General features: G+C 39.1%; 1 protein-coding gene across 2 annotated transcripts in view; it reads right to left on the bottom strand.

The window, feature by feature from the left end:
• Positions 1–1,464: 1,464 nt before the first annotated feature.
• BTBD3 (BTB domain containing 3) overlaps positions 1,465–19,259 on the bottom strand; it is a 36,010-nt gene continuing 18,215 nt past the window's right edge. Inside the window, exons 2-5 of one of the 2 annotated variants that reach the window (XM_080813103.1) lie at positions 10,932–11,229; positions 10,324–10,414; positions 9,628–9,746; positions 1,465–5,954 (exon numbers count right to left, since the gene is read on the bottom strand). In XM_080813103.1, coding sequence (XP_080669229.1) covers positions 4,922–5,954; positions 9,628–9,746; positions 10,324–10,414; positions 10,932–11,074 — 1,386 coding nt within the window. In that variant the 5' untranslated portion in view covers positions 11,075–11,229 and the 3' untranslated portion in view covers positions 1,465–4,921. Of the gene's footprint in view, positions 5,955–9,627; positions 9,747–10,323; positions 10,415–10,931; positions 11,678–19,259 lie in introns of those variants that run through there. The other variant, XM_080813102.1, reaches the window with a different exon arrangement.

Below are 19,259 nucleotides of genomic sequence, written 5' to 3'. Positions count from 1 at the left end.
GAATTTTGAAATAATTTTCAGTACTGTTGTTCCACAAAGGGAAAAAATAAGGACACCGTTCTTGAAGTCTAACACACAGGCCCTCCTTCCTTCATAGCAGTTGGACTCATTACTACCAAAACCACCTTAAAGAGAAATCAGCTGGGATAAATGAGTACCAAAGGGTTGGTAGTTGAATAGATAACTTGAATCCTATCCAGTACACAGAATTGTTTAAAGTATAGGTTAAACAAAGTAAAGAGCAGGTGTTTTGTTTAACTATTTATCTTGAGGTTAAGGACTCTATAGATGGCAGAGTATAAAATAGCATCTGCTAGTAAAACTGCCATCCGATAGACATCAGCATGAATGAGCAAATAGAAAACAAGGGTCATAAGGATAGTTAGGGTTGGCATTGGTGGCAATTACACCTCCCCTGCCACACTCCCTCCTTAAAAAGACTTAAAAGAGGCAGCAGAGGAGAGATGCCCAAGTGAAAACTGCACCCAAAGGTTCTTCAGCAATGATTTATGTGGCTTGGTGTGTGACAGGCACAACCACCGTCTTCAACCTTTCCTCACAAGTACTTCCATCTCACCCTTAGGACAGTATCTTGATAGAGAAGGTCTTTTCACCAGCACTTACAGTGGTTATAGACATAAGTGAGGAAATTTTATTTTAGAAACATTTCCCCAGTTTTTAGTTAGATGATATATTTTTAAAAAATGGAGGGTAACACTCAATGAAGTGTTTACTAAAGGGAGTAGCTGGTCAACAAATGTAAGTGGCTCAGAAAAAAAATGTTGAAGTGTATTAACTGGAAATCGAAAGTGTAGTCAACTTTCACTGACACATCTCAAAGGCGTCCAGAGTCCTACTCTAATCAACACTTAGGATAAGCACAGGTTTTCAGGGCCACTTGCTTGTTTTGGCCTCCACATTTCATGATTTAGTTCCTCAGTTTCTGTTTCTTCCTAAGTTTAAGTTCATGGCTTTTGTAGCCAAGCCAGAGTCCACAGGGAGAAGAATAAAATTTCCATGACATGTTGATCCTGGATGCCAACAAAGGAAGAGTATCATCTCCAACTGTTTTGGGATATTGAAAACAAGCATATGGGGATTAAGTTTAACTAGCAACAGAGAAAACAGCTGACTTTCCTGGATTAAAGACCTTTGCAATTTAGGTTGTATCTGTAATTAAGCTGATTAGAAAGAAATTTCCAGTTTTTTTATTCTCTGGAATAATTCCAAAAATCCTCTGAGCAGGTATGCTACAGAAGCTGAGCAGATAAAGTGATTAAACAAATATATAGGGTTTCATGAGAAACTCTAGTATAAAACCAACAGAAAACTGCAGAGAAAAAAAATATATGTACATGTATATGATTTATGTACAAGTGTGTGTGCATGTGTGTGTATATATTACTCAATATGGAAAAATATAATGGAAAACTCGTTGAGCACGTAAAAATTATATTTAAAATTCCCATATTTATTTTTTTCATTCAGAGACTTAAGCTATTATAACACAGCAGGAACAAGCAGCACGGGTTACATCTAAAGCTGGATGTATCCACACCCCCTTAGTACAGCCAGATCCACAGACATGTGAGCAACTATAGCATCAGAATGCCAGCAAAGCACGGGTTCCATATAGGGAATATAAATGCACCCATTCACTTCCTCTCATTAACGTCACAGTCAGGCTTTGAACAATGCAATTGATTAACATATTCATTGTTCTCGTATGCTTTTGCCTCAAATTTTTACATCTTTAGGGATCAAAGATATGTGAATACTTAGCAAACAAATACTCCTGCAAAACCATCTCTGTAAAAGGTAGTGGCACCAAAAGTGCCAGAATGGATTTTTTACTGTTTCAAGGGACCTACAAAAATGCTAAGGAAAACAAATCTATGAACCAATTTTATTTTTATTTGCCTTTAACATGATTATACACATTCATGTGTCTAACAAGATCTGCACTGTTACATTAAAAATACAGTACAATAACATTCAACATGAGGTACTTCATATTTATATATTTTTCCTTCATAAATAATGCTGTAAGCTACTAAATTCAAGCACTCTGATGCACAAGTGGCCAGTGTCTTGAATTAGCTGAGCTTATTTAAACACCTTAAAAAAAAAACAAAAAAAGACAGTTCAGTGCAATAATTATGTAGAAATTAGACCATTTACTTAAATACTATATTAAGATATGCTTAAAGAATGTTACATTAGAACCACTAGCCTAGTTCCCCTTTATCCCCAGTATGAACAACGACAAAGACTGCCAGATATATTGGGAAAAGCATCTACAGAATATTTTGTTTAATAAAGTTGTGTTTATACACTAGAGATGCCTGCCTCGTCAGAACAATGGTTTCTAGTTTTAAAAGCTACAAAATTCGAGATTACCGAAGAAAATAAAGCAAGCACGTTAGCTTTCATTCCATGTTGTTGAAAATGCAAAAGGGAGAATAGGATTTAAAATACAGAATTTCTTATTCTAAATACAGTTTTCAAATTTAACCCATGGCTCTCAGCACCAGCCAATCAGGTGGTGGATGTGTCTTTCCTTTTTTAGCGAATGGTAATTAACATAAAACCAAGCTCTCAAACCCCCAGTGTACAGGATCTCCCTCAGCTTCCCCCCAAAGCAGTTCCCTACCCACGTGGAGGGCATCTTGCTAACAAGAACACTGACAGTGAATGTTACCGGATGAACAATCTTCACTCTAAGGTTATCACACCCACCTCAACAATCTGAGATGATGACATTAGTGCTAAATCAAGTTTCTTCTCCTCTGGCTTAAAAATGAGTGCCTTCTAACCAGGTATACAGCCTACCAATTTGCATGGTAGCTATGAGTTACTGAAATGTTTAATCATAATTTAAAAGCAAAATCCTTTATAGAAGTATTTTTTAAATTGAAAACATAACCTTTATTTCACAGATACTTTGCCAAAACTACTCTCTGTCATCTTCCTAATAAAAAATAATTGTTAGGTAATTCTGGAAAGTTGTCCTGGGAGTACTCATCTATAATCACCAGTAACAGCTTTTGATCACCTATGCTAACAACCATAGGTAATGGCAAACATGATTAAAACATTTCCCATAATCCAGTGTTCTCCTCCACCAGGGAAGCTGGCCAAAAGCAACAAGCCCACATCTATGGGGGGAAAAGGTGGCCCAGAAGCACAGTGAATCAGATAAGGGTAGTCACTTCCCGGGGCCTTGCTAGGGCCAGCAGGGGAACCATTTCTGTCCCACCTCTTGCTGGCCAGGCAGGGAGGAGACAATTCCTGAGTCGGCAAACACACTTGCATGCACATGGACGCACACAGACGCCCACAACGCGCACACACCCGCCCACCCCAGGACTAACCCCTGGCTCCAGACAAGTCAGCTAGGGACCTACAGAGCAGGAGAAGGAGGTGGCCAGGGACCACACTCTGGGTGGTGGGGGAAGCCATCTCAGGATCACACTGAGCAGAAAAACTGCCCAGAAACACATGGATACTTCAACTGGAAGTGAACAAATCGGACACTACCAGGGTCACAGGCACTAAACCATCACAAGCCATCACTGAAGGAGAATTTTGAGATGAGTTTTTCCCTCCTTTGTTTGCATTAACCATGTACAAATAAGAGGGCTGGATGTGATGCTGATGCAGTGAATATTAGGTACCATCAAGTGTATCGCTCCACACCTTTTTTTTTTAAACCCTGAAGGCGTATATTGGCACTTTACGATGGCCAAAGGCCAAATTCTAGCAGTCTAGGAACAGGACATAACTATAATTAACAAAGAAGATAGTACGTGGTCAAAGCAGATCAGGTAAAGTGTATTTTGGAATAAAAAAAAAGAAAAATCAATGAATAAAAGTATCTTATTATATTAACATGTAGTGCTACAAAACTAGTGGTTATTCCATACATCTGAAGAATTGTTTGGTCCTCTTTTCATGGGAAAAAGGGATTAAAAATTCCATACAGTATAACATAAAAACAAGCAAACAGTGGGGAATCAGAAGCAAAGTGGGGAAAAGACTGGCTTTTTCAAACGGTGTATTCTATTATGCCGTTAAATAAACTATTGGTAGAATGGGACTTTTTTAGGTTTCCTTTTAAGCTGTTTTAGTTTAAATTAATAGGCCTGTGATTTTTCCCTATTGACAATAAAAATGTGTAATTTAGTTAGTTCTAAAAGACGTGTCTGTACTGCAAGTTTGTCTTCTAAACTAAAAAAATAAAAAACTGTTTGTAGTAGAAGTCATGGCCTAAGCAAACATCCAATTTCCTGTTCTCCTATTTTACATGGATACTTTGCCGTGTTTAACGTTTAACAATCTTATGAATTTAGGATTTAAGAAAAAATAATGCCCAGAGTAAAATATTTAAAATGAAGTAAAATAAGAGCTAAACATAACTATTGCCTACTTTCTAAATTATTACGAAGGCAAACTTCTTTTAAAATTGTGCACTGAGGTTTACCTGTAATTTGGGGGGGTGGTGGCGGGGGTTCTCTTTAAAAATAACTCTTTTCATTATTATTTTAAAGTCTTTATTTCTATTTGTCAAAATAAAACCCTAAAGGAAATTCAAGGTGATCTAGAAAGTTTTAAGACGGACAAAACTGGGAGGTCAGTGGGGCAGTTGGAAAAGAGCACAAATTCTCCCCAGGTGTATAGACGTAACTCTAAAAACCACAAAGCCTTGATAAGAACTTGGCTCTTTTAAGCATATAGTTAGAAGCTGAATGCTGCGTTTTTGCCTGTACATAATTAAAAGGTTGAAAGAAATGAGAAACTGCCTATAGCTTCATTCATTACGAATTACCTGCGCTGATCACATCTCTGCAGATGAGCTAAGCATCAAGCAAGTGGGAACCAGATGTGCACCTCAGAGCTCACACCGCTTCGGGAGGGGTTTTCAAGCATAGAATATGAGTTCAGGGATCTGCCCGCCCTGTACCCCAGTGCCATTGGTGCTATCCGAGGAGCACTGGAACTGGACAGTCACCTTGCCACACTGAACTTCCGTCATGCCTTCCTGTCCGAAGTAGCTGAGTTCATTGCCATCCAGTATCACGCTGGCTGTGTAGAAGGTGTCCGGCTCAATCTGCACCGGGTACTCGAACCACACGGGGAAGGTGTTGCTGGAGCCGTCTGAGAAGTACTTGCTCAAGTTCTGCCCCAGAACGACACCCTGCCGCTTGAGTTCGATCTTGGCGCTGTACTCCGCAGAGCCGCAGCTGGAGCCGTAGAGCCCAAAGCCGGCGATGAACACTCTCTTATCAACCGCAAACTGGATACTGTCACAGCGGCCCCGGTAACGCCACTGGTTGCTCCGATAGGCACAGGACTGGAAACGGTGACAGCGTTGGGGGACGAGGCCCTTGCGAGCTTTACTCACAAACTGCAGCTCCGGTTTTTTGGCTGCAGTGTACCAGAGGAAAATGTCGTTGGTCTCATTGAGAGTCAGAACTCCAGACTGGGCAGCACCATTTGCAAAATCATCCAGGGCCATCGTGGGGATGCGGATCAAGTAGAGTGCCTTTCCAAGGACCTTGCGCTTATTCTCAATGCTCAGAGCCAGATCTTGTCGCTGGCATTCCACTTCAGCCCAGTTGAGCGCTGCCTCAAAAACCACAATTTCTTTGGCATTCAGAGTTTCCCTGCGGAGGATACTTTCTAGAGTTTGGAAGTCGATATCGCAGAATCCCTCAGACTTGAGAGCTAACTCGGCCTGGGCATCGATCACCTCCCAGCAACGCTGGGTCAGGTCTGGCTCCTCAAACAGACAGCTCTGGGAGAGGAGCACACAGGCGTTCTTGGCGCTCAGGCTGGTCTCCAGGAAATTAACGCAGGCTCTGGCGAGGTGAGGGACAATGTACTTTTTGGCAGCGTAAAGAGTGGCCAGCACTGTGTCAGCAGCCAAGTCAATTTCATCACAATAGATATATCTGAAAGAGAGCACCCAGCATATAAATGGAACTTTCACAAAATGAGCGTGTCTAGCAAGAAAAGAGGCAACTACTTTCAAGTTAGTTCCAAGAAAATCATCTTATGTGACAGTTATTACAAAAATGATTAGGGATTAAAGAAACATCTGAAGTATGTTCATAAATTATTAATATTTCAACTCAGCAGTAAGTTTGTATAATTAAAGACATTTACTTTGTGTTACCATTCTAGCTTTTATTTTATAACCTGCATTCAATGTCTTCTCAAAAAAGAGAAGATACTAGAACTGTTTGGGGAAAAAAAAAAAAAACACAAAAAAAAAACTGTATCAGAGTTAGTATTAGCAAAAAACAAACAAAAAAGGGGGGCAAAATTTCTATTAAATACACCATATTATATTTAATCAAAGAATAATCTCTGGAGTGCCTGGGTGGCTCAGTCAAACATCTGTCTTTGGCTCGGGTCGTGATCCAGGAGTCCTGAGATTGAGCCTGGAGAGCCCCATGTCCTGGCTCCCTGTTGAGAAGGGAGTCTGTCTCTCCCTACCCTCCTCATGCTCTCTCTCTCATTCAAATAAATAAAATCTTTTAAAAAAGAATAATCTTATGTTTCAAAAGCTCTCTTTCTATATACATAAATACATATACATAGTTTTATTTTAAAATTTTTCATACATTCAGATAGAAACAAATGCCTTTAGGGGTACCCGGGTGGCTCAGTGGGTTAAAGCCTCTGCCTTCAGCTCAGGTCATGATCCCAGGGTCCTGGGATTGAGGCCTGCATGGGGCTCTGTGCTCAGCGGGGAGCCTGCTCCCCCCACCCCCACCGCCTGCCTCTCTGCCTCCTTGTGATTTGTCAAATAAATAAATAAACTCTTAAAAAAAAAAAAAGGAACAAATGCCTTTAATACCATGTTAGCAATGATTTACATCTTGATTCTTTTAACCAAGTAAGACCTGAATTTTTCCTAAACACAAAATAAAACCTGAGATTAAGATATTTTTCGGGGCACCTGGGTGGCTCAGTGGGTTAAGCCTCTGCCTTCGGCTCAGGTCATGATCTCCAGGTCCTGGGATCGAGCCCTGCATCGGGCTCTCTGCTCAGCAGGGAGCCTGCTTCCTCCTCTCTCTCTCTCTGCCTGCCTCTCTGCCTACTTGTGATCTCTGTCAAATAAATAAATAAAATCTTAAAAAAAAAAAAGAAAGATATTTTTCAAGTAGTTCTAAATAGACTATCATATATGGATTTCAACATTATCTTCCAGTTGCCTTTACACAGAATCCAACATAGGCTTTGTATCTGGATTTTTTTTTTAAACTCTAAATTCTTTCTTCTCTCCCCCATACATTTCTTCTACCTTCAGAATTAAAGAATGTATTATTTCTGAATATATTTAATTAAAAGACAAAAGCAAGAAAGCCCAAATATGCACTATTTTTATGATTCTGTGAAGTATCTCTATGTCAGGAGAGAAAACACTCCTGGGTGATTTGGGGAGATGGTGGCAGTCTCCCAAGGTGGTATATAAAAGCAAAAATCATCTGCTTCTTTTAGATAGCCATGGATGAGTACAAGAGTTCAGTGAGAACTACATATGAGTGAAAAATACATAGTGATAAAACTTAACTTTTAATTTTTTCCATTCAAAGCTAAGGTGTTTAGCTACTTGCTGTTAAGTTTTACTTTAGTTACTATATTTTAGCTCAGTAAAACACATGTAACAAAAGATTAGCAATGGCTTTTGCAAAGAAAGTTAAAAAGCCCACAGTGATGACAAGAAGAAAAATGTCCACAATCACAAATGAAACTTTCATTTTTGCTCCCAGGAAGCTCTTTCTCTTCTGATAGGCTGAACCATATACGACAGGCCAAGACGCACTCACAAAATACTGGAAGCTCAGTGCTGCTCTGACCCTGGAACTGTCAAGTGAGCGGTCTTCCCTTTCTCTTGATGACTCCCTTTCTAGGAATACCGGCTCCTCAGCCAGACAACACAGCTGTCTGGAAAACCTGGCCTCCACCAGCCCTGGCAACAGTGCAGTCCTGATCAACTACGGCCCGACAGCAAACGGCACCTTACTACATTTCTGATTCTTACCACTGCTGGTGGGTTACATGTATAATTTTAAAAAGCTGTATTGAGATATATTCTAGGTGATATATTTGTAAGAAAAGATGCGAATCAAATGACTCGGGTGAAATGTAGTTCTGTAATTCTTACTCATGTTTCCTCACTATGAATCTCTCTGGCTGAAACAAAGTAACACTCCACTGGACTGCAGTGCAGTCCCAATGCTGAACTAGTGTTAGCGTTCTCCTCTGAGACTGACAATGTCAAGTACGCAAAGCTGATGTGATCGGGAAAGAAAACAAAACAAAACAAAACAAAACAAAAAACAAAAAACAAAGCTAAAACTGGTTTCTGTACATTTATCTCTAAAAGATTAGAAAGGTCACCGAGTGTTGGTTGCTTAAAAGTGGTGAGTTAGTTTACCTTTTGGTACTTCACATGCTCACTTATCTTTAATTTCCCTATTTCCCACTGTGAAAGTTTCAGTCAGAAGCAATTAGATTTCAAAACTACAACATAAATAAAGAATTGAGTACTTTTAAGTTCTACGGCTAACTGCAGTACGTATTTTTCAGTAGGAGCAGACAATAAATATCTTGCAACCTTTTAACCATTTGCGGGGTTATCGTCCAATTATCGTCCAACTTGCTGACACACAGAATGACTTTTTTTAAACAAAGATGTTTTTTCCAGGGAACCTAAATCCCACAGCAGTAGACAACCTTGAACTCTGGATATACTTGGTGTGCTAGAAGGAGGATTTAACAAAAATCATAAAACGTTATTTAAAATAATCACTGCAGATTAATCACAGAGTAGACTATCACTGTCCAGCAGCAGTGCACATCAGAGGAGTGGACTCTATTTAGCTAGTCAACATGTACTGGAGTTTAAAAAAGACCCATGAGACAGAAAACTATTTTTTAAATAAGCATATACCTTACAGCTTCACATTTGTATATAATTAATTAAAGTTTTCCTGTAAAAATACATATAAAACTATAGAAAACTACTCATCTCTCTCAAAAATGTCTCCTCTACTATCAAATGCAAATGCTTTATCCTTGAGAAATGGTATCTGATTTTATATAAGGGTATGCACATGTACATATGGGCAAAGATCAGATTATTTTAACACAGTAAGTTTTACATTTACTGAGAGGAAACAGGAACTCCTAAAAAACTGAGAAATCTCTTAATTAGTGGTACTTCAACGAGGTATATAATTGCTCAAATTGTGAAACAAAAATATAATTTATGTCTTTGGAGACTTCTTCATACACAATGCTGTCAGAGAGAACATGCGCAATCAGATAATCCTACACGAGAAAGTGATTTTTCTTTGACTGTGAGTCGTTAAAAATCAAATCACTATCCATGCCACTTGCTCCCAAATCCCATGCCAAGGTGTATTATAGATGCCTGCACCATTCCACATGCTTTCCCCTGAAAGATGCACAGGAGTTTTCTCCAAAAACATTTACAAGGTAAGCAGCACCCTCTTTCTTCATCGGTCTCCCTTTCTTATATTTAACTGAGAAACCAGCAGAGTACAAACACAGCATAAACAAACTCTTTCTAAACAAATGAACGATGCTTACTTCAGCATAGCGAGAAAAGCAGCAGGTTCGACATCTGGTATACGGATTTCATCTTTGTCCTCAGCAAGTTCTCCGTAAAACATTGCATGGAACACAGAGCTCCCAACAGCTAAAACATACTGTGGAGAAAGGGAAATCTTATTTCATGCACTAAACTGAAAGCATTTTCAGCAAATCAGTCCAGAAAAACAACTCTGAGCAATCAGGTTTGGTGGACATGGAGCACCTACACCTGCTCTTTCTTCAAAGCCAAGGTACAGTGTGTATCTTGCTATGAAAGCAGTAGTAGATGCTCATGCAAGCCAGTCTTTATGCTGCTAATTACCTCAAGGCTTTAAGAGATTAATGTCTAAGTTCCCTCATTACAAAATAAATAAATCAAATAAAAGCTTACCGAACCAATTTCTAGGGGAAGAGTAAACATGACTTTCCTAACCTGTCGCAACAACTTCCCAGGACTGGAGAGTTGAGAGGGCATGTTTTTGTGTGGGATGTAAAGCAGGGTAGAAAGAAACAAAGAAAAAAAAAATTAAGCGTGGCCAAGACCCTTTGGAGAGGCTGTGCCTTCTCTGTGATGGCTGAAACGCGCACTGCCTGCCATCGGCAAGCTGCCCACCCCAACCAAGTATCAGGCTTATGGAGAGGGTCCCTCTTTGTAAATCTCAGGACTAAACCAGTAATGCAGCTGTTGCTTACTTTGTGTCCTGGCAACCGCTGAGTCCCACCTGGTGGCCCAACCACAAAATGTACATCTGCCATCAAATCATTATTGAACATCACCGCATTTCTACAAACAGAGGCAATTCATTAATGTACAGCAGCCAGCATTTTTAATACCCCTCCCCAACATACAAAACCCATGAAAGAATCACAAGCTAAGCAACAGTTTAGTAACTTCAGGGTTAAACTACAAATAAAGATTTCAACTAAACAACTGTTTGTGATCATTGCAAACACATGGGAAGTAACTAGGTTAAAACAAAACAAAACAAAACAAAAACCCAAAAAGTAATCCAAACTTTTCATTAGACTAAGGACAAATAAGAGGCTTCTATCTTCAAACCTTCCATGGTCCGTCGACACAAGCCTGTCACTTAAATGTTACAGCTTGCAAAAACATTTTTATCTAAGAGGAAAACAGCTGTACTGTTTTGGAAAAGATACAAGGCAGTTTTCCATTACCAATAAAGCTTCTGGGAAAAGAGGAAACACAGATTTATGTTAAAATACATTACAGGTTGTGCAAAAGCAGAAACTTCAACACAGGAAAACTTTTAAAGTAAATATGCTGGCTGGGAACTTACCTTTCTCGAATGGTGGGATAGAGACCCTGCCAGTTTGGGGCTGGAATGAGATTGTTGTTACTGAGATTCTGCTGGTGGTACTGCTGGACAGTGGTGCTGCTGGAGTTGGCTGGTTTTTTACGAGGGAATATATCAGCAGCCATCTTCTTCTTCTTTTTAGTCTTCAAGGTAATTATTTCATAACAAACTGGGGGCAACTTGCTGTTGCTGCTGCTGCTGCTGCTGCCGCCGCCGCCACCGCCACCGCCGCCGCTATTTGTCTTCTTTGAGCTTTTCTTGGACCTATTCTTTACCGTCTCTGGAAGCATCAAGAAGAAGGTGAGACATTTCATGTTCTTTTCCTTGTCATCTACCATGAGTACAGTATGTCTCTCTTTATAGCTAGATATCCCAAACTGGTGCAAACATCAAGGGAAAGAGGCTGGCACGAGCCAAGATGTTAACAGAAACCAACAAGCTGCTATTTTGCTTCTTTTCTCAGCCGGACAAGGTGACCTTTTCACTATGTTGAACAGAAACTGGCTTTAAGTTTTATCCAGTACTGGGTCTGCAAAATACATCTCCATCATGATTCCTATTTCTCTTATTTGCTCATAAAAATAACCCAGTTTCCTAGATCACCTGAAAAATGCTAGACTGAGCGAAGATGACAGGCAGAGAGCCGTAGCGCTTGTTTTCTGAATTAGGTTAGCAAGATGTGCTGGAGCCGTGCGAGTCTGTTCAGCCGGCTGAAGTTGTGTGGTGAATGGATCGGAGGAGAGTAGGTATTACAGCCCTGCAGATGGAGTCAGACAGCCAGTGTTCGGAGCCAATAGCTGAAGTCACCAATTATGATTGGACCAAGCAAAACAGTGACACCTATTGTAACGTGCATAGCTCTGATATTAAAGGAACAGCAGTTGCATTCTGTTGTCTCCTGTATTATTGTATATTTAAATAAAATAAACAACCTATGAAATAGATCTGCAAACAGGAAAGGAACAGTTTGTGCTCACAGACTTCTCTTCAGTAGATGTACATTTTTTATTTCCCCAGTTAAACAAGCAGGATCAATTAACAAAGGGTAGGGACTGAGATCTACTCTGTATTTCTAGTAAAATCTTTATCTCGGCAGCATTTAGTTTCAAATACTTCAAACAAAATCCTCCTTTCTTCCCTCTAAAAGGATTATAGCAAAACCATACTAAATAACACACTTACTACAGCTTAATGGAAAGGAATGTTGTTTTTCTTTTTGCAGTCTCTTTGAATGCAAGTTATAGTCCAGTGCAAAATAAGAGAGATGAGGTCATGTGTTCGTTTTACCTCCCAACATTTTCTAGTTCCTATGATGATCTTTGACAGGAGTCCCAGACCAGAAAATACTTTTAAATTAGACTAAGATTATACCAGTAGGTTTAGCCGCACTGAAACAGACAGATTTTAGACATAAAAAGTAAGATTCAAATTACACAAATCTGCTAATCGGCATTTAAAATTATAATTCACTAAAAATAGGTCAGATGGGCCCTGCTCAGGATCTCAAAATCCAGCCTAAATGTTATGGCTACATTTAACTTGTCATAATTTTAAAGAATATAATCCACAACTTCTAACACAAAACCAGTAATAAGGCTATTCAAAATGATAAATGTTCTGACACTGCTTAGTTAAAAATGCAAACAGGTTCTCCCTCCTTTGAATCAGAAGAATATATACTACTACGTATGCGGTTTTCATGCATGTGAATCCCCCAACAATCTTTAGCCTTTGATGAGCAAGAAAAAACAAAACACCTGCTTATTTATTTCTAAAGATGGACTAATGAGGAGACTGAATCTCACCCCTATCTATCTGGATTACTCTCATTTGTTTCAAGTGCAGCAGCCATTTGCTCCCCGCCCCCCCAACGCTTCACCTAAGGCAGTCTTCAGGGCCACAGTCCTGCTTGTAAGCACACGAGTCGTCAGAATAATGAGTGCCTGACCAAGTGAGGGCTCTATGAATGCACTGTGATGGTTATTATAACTAATCATCTGCTGAAGAGAACACACTGAAATCAAACTTTTAATCCCTGGACCCTAAATCATAACACTGAGCCAAGGAATATCCTCTTTATTGTCTTCATTATCACTCTTAAAACTGCAAAGCCAGGACAAGACTGACTGTGTAAGAGAACCAACGGTCTTTTCCACAAGGTTATTCATCCCCATTTTAGAAGGACCCTGAAGTGCTCCTTACTTATTACAATTATTGTGTGTTCCCAATCACAGGGCTACACCTCCTTTCAAATCACACAATGTTACAGAGAGAGAGATCTAGAGACCAGTTTTTAAAAAGCATGCAGTGAAAGGTATAAAGAAGGAGCACATGTGTTCAATTTGAGCTAACTACCCAGGATATGGATAAAGCCAAAAGATTTCTCTCCTGCTCAAATGCTACTGAACTTCCAGACACCTAACTCCTTAGAAAGCCCCCACAACAGGGAGGTCCTTCTGACCAGGATTAGTCCAAACATACCTGGCTTTCAGGTCAGATAGCGACCAATTAGATTGCAAAGGGAAATGAGCTGCTTTACTACTAATAATTGTCATCTGGACAGACAAAACAGTCAAAGCACAAAAAGCAGATGCAAGAACTTAAGGCGGCGTTGTGGCTTTTATTCATTTCACATGCAGTTCAACACCTTTTTCCAAGAAAGCCTTGAACAACCACTGCTCTTACATCATTAGAACAACAAGTGCACACAATAGCTGAAAAAATTATATAATATTTTAGAAAATGTTCTTCCTGAAATTCAAGGTTTTGGGTATTTGGAAAATTAAGTTCTGTGGAAAAGCTTGAACATTCTAGTTACATGAAGCACTGCTCATTCTGAATCCCCTAGAACAACGCTGCAAAGAGGGCCACTGTCACTCATGAAATGTGAGGGTTGATGAGTATGGCTCTTTTAAAGATATGTTCTTAAATACAAAAAGTAATACAATTACAATTTAAATGACATTTTAATTTTTGTAGCCCATACGAAAAGCATGAAAATGTTAATAAAAATCCAGACATGGAAAGCTTCTTGAAAGCTTTATTTTCCTACCATGGTTTAAAAGGTAACATCAAGCCCTTGCTACTAGAAACAGCGGCCCCTCCAGACAGTCTGTTAGAAATCCAGAAACTCCTCCAGATTCTAGATCAGAAATGCATTTTTTTTTTTTTAAGATTTTATTTACTTATTTGACAGAGATCATAAGTAGGCAGAGAGGCAGGAAGAGAAAGAGAGAGGAAGAAGCAGTCTTCTTGCCAAGCGGAGAGCCCAACTCGGGGCTCGATCCCAGGACCCTGGGATCATGACCTGAGCTGAAGGCAGAGGTTTTAACCCACTGAGCACCCCCTCCACACCCCAAGAAGAGCATTTTAACAAGACCCTCTAGGCAATCTGTATGACATTCAAGTTTGAGAAAGCCTCCTGTCAGATTAAAATAAAAAAGGATACAAGGTATCCCAGTGATCCAGTATCAAAAGCTGGAGCCACATTTTGCATTTAGTTATCAATTGAATGTAGAAATAATTCAAAATGATTAATTTGGTTTGGTTATAAAACTTAACCTTGGTGTCTTATTCTAAAATTCTTCTGAGTAGGCCCTAAGTGTCAAAATTCTAGGATTCAGGTGTGTGAACAGCCAACAGAAAGGCCTCGAAATATTTTTCAAATTCTGGAAAAGCAGCTCATGCTCATGATTATTTTATAGGACAACGACAGAGGTCATCTTAGTGGGAAAAATAAAGGATTAAAGAATGCCAAGTGTGAAACAGATGACCACTTAATATTTTGAAATAATCTACTTCACAATTCTATTTCAAAAACTTAGTGTTGTGGAACAGCAAAACTAGCAATCGAGTAATGTGGTTCAGTACTGGCTCAACCACCAAAAATTGATTGTATGTATGTGCTGAAGGGGAGGGGAGTCTGACAAATCATTTAGCCTTTAAGGGCATCAAGTTCCTCAGCTATAATATGAACAGGTTCTCTAGAACAGCTGAGTGTTTCTCAATCTTTACCTTCAATCCTCAGTTAAGAAACGCATTTTATATCTGGACTCAGTAGTAGCGCACATGCACACCACCATACGCGCCCATAAATGGAAAGATGGTTCACAAGACAGAACTCTTAGCGTGTTATGATAGCACAGATATTTTCTATCTTATTTTTCTCTTTTCTTTTTAATGTTGGTCTTGACTCATTCCACTGATTTCACAAGTACAGTTTAAGTAGTACTAGTTTAGATGATTTCTAATAGTTTTCAAGGTTTAACATTCCAGGGTAATTTTTCTATCAAGAACTTGGGACTAAGGGGAAGAAGGCAATGGTTGCATCAACAAATGGCAGACACAACTGGGAGTGTGCATTTATTTTTCTGGGAAGAAGAGCCACAGTTATCATCTGTCTTTCAGGGTAATCCATGACCCAGAACATAATGAAATACTATGAAAATTTATGATTGATTTGGATACACAAAATATTTATATCACTTTCCTCTCTGCTTACGTATCTATAGGCTATTTCATTAAACACAAATTATGGTTTCTTTCCCTCCCTGAAATTAAACATAGAGTTAAAATTCCATCTATTGAATCTGCAACGCAAAAACATCCCCCATTAGGTTGAAGGGTGGATAAATAAAGGATACCAATCCAAAATGTATTTCATTCTAATAATTCTTTTCAACTAGCATTGTATCACTCTTTCTTATGCCTCCTGAATTTTTTTTAGATTTTATTTATTGCCTGAGAGAGAGCGAGCGAGACAGCACAAGCAGGGGAAGAAGGAGAGGGACAGGTAGAAGCAGACTCCTCTCTGAGCAAGGAGGATGGATGAGGGACTCTATCTCAGGACCCTGAGATCATGACCTGAGCTGAAAGAGACGCCTGACTGACTGGGCCTCCCAGGCGTCCCGTCCCAGACTTCTTGAATTTTAAAGCTGTTATGAGACATGGTTAATCTGCCCTAATGAAGTAAATTGGTCAAGAAGCCCATTGATCTTTTATGAAAGTACGTATGTATCCCTCACTTTCTGAAAGTTCATGTTATGCACTTTGCTTTTATGAAAGACCTACATTAATATCTGTTTTCACTAGCTAAAGGAAACCCAAAGAATTTTTGCTTTCATGAAAAAAAGGAAAAAGCAAAAATAGCATTCAGCGTGTTTTACAGTGAGCCATTAGAGGCAGCACACATCCCGAGAAAAGTGGCACCACCAAGCTCCTTTCCCAGGAACTACACTCAGCATCAAGCTACCATACCATTACCATAGCAGCTATGCTTTACCTTGGTTTACTTTGTGCACCCATTAGGAAGATAGGTCCTAAAGTATCAGAAAAGCCAAAGAGAGGCTATTTTCGGGTCTGGGAAAACTCAAAATTTTTCCCTTATAAACTAATGGTAATTGCTTCTTTATGCCATTTTGGCTTACAAAAGGTTTCACAGGTACACTGTACTTTGGATAGTAGGGGAAACCTGTACTTAAAATTCAACATGATGATCTTACAGCGTGCTGGTGACTGGCATACAATAGTGAGCAAGACCAAGAACCCAACTTAAGAGGTTAGCTAGTCACTGTGGGTTTCTGATGATTTCTACAATTGTCAGAAAGTTCAACCACCTTTATCTCTTTTCATTCAATTTCCAATAATAAGATTATCCGCTGAATCTGAGCTCACTTAGATCATCTTTTTCACCACTGGAAGGTCTGCCAGGAATCCCTCTTTATTTAGTAGAATCCTGTATATTCAGCGCGGGGACTTGAATGAGGTTTGGAACAGAAAGGGAATCTCGAAATTATTTAATACAACTCTGTCAACAGATAAAGCGACTAGGTGTCCAGAAGGGATTTGTGAATGGTTAAGCAGTGGGGCGATGTCTGGACTAGAACGCAGATTTCCAGATTGGCTGCCTAATTTCGTCTGTTCCACTGACTCTAATTTCCATCCACAGTTAATTACCCCACATTTTTACATAATGCTTTATCTTCATACTTCTGATCTACTTTAGAAGAAAAAAAATATGCAAAATGTACAGATAAGAAAACCGTGAACATATATACTCTGCACCCTGCAGGAAGAATTCTAGGACACTTTCTGGAAAGACATAGAGAGGAACTATAACAGCAAGGAACGTAAATGCCGAACAGCCATGAGGAAGCTGCTCAAGAACAGAAGGGGCTTGCCAGGTAAAACCAAAGTTGGAAAAACCGGGCACTTGTGATTTACACTAACAAATCCTATGTCAACAACTCACAATGCTGGCAAGTCTTGTTTAACTTGCTCTGATTTTGAAGTTCTTGTGTGGACCTGTATATGGTTTACCACAAGATACCTGAACAACTACAGAGCGAGGTTAACTGAGGTTTAAACAAGTCAGGGTAGACTGTGGAAATGAGTTATCACTTCCAAAAATTACTAACAGACCATCAGAGAGGAGAGTAATTTTAATTTAACCTGGTAATCACGATGGAATAGTGTTTTGTTTTTGTTTACTTTTCAATACTGAGCAGAAGTTATGTTTGTGATTAAGGAAGTAAAAAAGGTAAGCAACAAAATGTTGGCAGTTCTTAATATAGCAAGAGCTGCTGGAAAATAGGCTATATGCTTTCTAAATTTAGAAATAAATATGGAGTCAAGCATTGGCAGCATGGTATAGTGAAAAAGACCAACAGCCAACAAAAAGTGACCTTAAGAGGTTATTTAATATTCATGAGCCTTGTTTTTTTCATCTGCCAAATGGGATAATTATACCCATTCAACTCTCTCAGGTTTACTGTGAAGGCAAGATTACATGTTTTTGAAAACATTTTGATAAAAGTTGAAAACACTTCGCAAAGGTAAGCTTTCACTATTAGTAACAATTGTACCCAAAGCGGGAAATATTTGTGATACAATCTTCTAAAACAACGAAACCCAAAGATTAAACTGGCTCCCTGCCTTTATAATCTTTCAGGCTTTGAAACTACTGACATTTCATCCCATCTGCAGGCTTGCTCTGGCCTTACTCACAGGCCAAGAGGTTGCTGAGGATCTTGCTGGAATTCTGCAGGTGAGGTCCAATCACAACGATGTGTGTCGCATACTGTGATCAGGTCCCCCCACCTGATGCGCAAACCTGCACCTGAAACCCCTACTCTAGGCGTTGTCTGCTTGACTGAAACTGAGAGCAGATGCTCTGCTGTACCCACTTTCTGAGAGCCCAAAGCTGTAAGCTTTGTCCATCTACGGAGCACGGAGTAACGTCTACACTATCAAGTCAACTTGGCCTCTCTCAACAATGACCTAGTTTTAATTGTGGCACCAAGGGTGATAAGCAAAACAAGTAACTGGGCCTGGCATACCTCAGTGCTGGCTGGAAGGTTGAGGCTCATGGACAGTTTGACTAAGTCATTTCCTTTTCATCACACAGAGTTCCCATTAACATTAAACTGTACTTTAAACTTGGGAAATACGCCCAAAGGTAGAATGTGACTATTCTCTGAAGGCAGGAAAAATGATTCTTTAAAAAATTCTGTATGGTATTTAACATGATATTTGATGCTTATAAGTTCTGTCATATGCACTTGTCACATGCACTTGTATGGGATACTAAACAAAAATTGCTAATTTTTATATGCTCTAGATGATCTCCTAGTAAATTTCCTCTTGTGTAAAAGTGTTGACTACATAATCTCTTTTTTTCCAATTCTAGTTTTCTAGGATTAAAGAATCTGTGTCTGTTGCAGGAATACCGATTTATTTAACATAGTTTTCTTTACATTTTTGTATTATGATTATAACCAATACCCAACAAAAACTATGTATATACAAATGTGCCATATTTAATTATTACCCTCTCCCCCATTTTAATATCTCTGAAATTGGGTTTATCTTATAATTGATGGCATCTCATGAGTATAAGTACTAGGACCTTTTCTTCCCTTTCTTCTTGGTACATAAATAATAGCATGTCTTACAACTGATGGCTCCTTACGGTTAGTGACATAAGGTCGAAGATATATAATTCAACAGAAAGAAAGGGCTCTCTTCTTTAGATTGGTTAATTACTCCCTTAATCAGGCAAGATGGCAGCTCAGAATTCTGGCTCAACTACATTAGAATAATTGAGCTTTTATCAAATAGTCATTTGATAAAGTATATAATCATAGTTCTCAATTGAGACTGCTACGACAACAACCGATGATACGGTAGAAAGTCTAGATGGAAATTCCAAAATGAGAATTTCCATTGGTAAGAGTTCCAGTATTAATACAATGCATTTCTAACATTTTCTCATGGCACACAACTATACATGTACATTAACTTGACTAACAG

The sequence above is a fragment of the Martes martes genome (genome assembly GCF_963455335.1).
Source record: "Martes martes genome assembly, chromosome: 9".
Classification (NCBI taxonomy): Eukaryota; Metazoa; Chordata; class Mammalia; order Carnivora; family Mustelidae; genus Martes; species Martes martes.
Note: the sequence above shows the minus strand (reverse complement) of the source record. Positions and strands in the feature narration are given on the sequence as shown.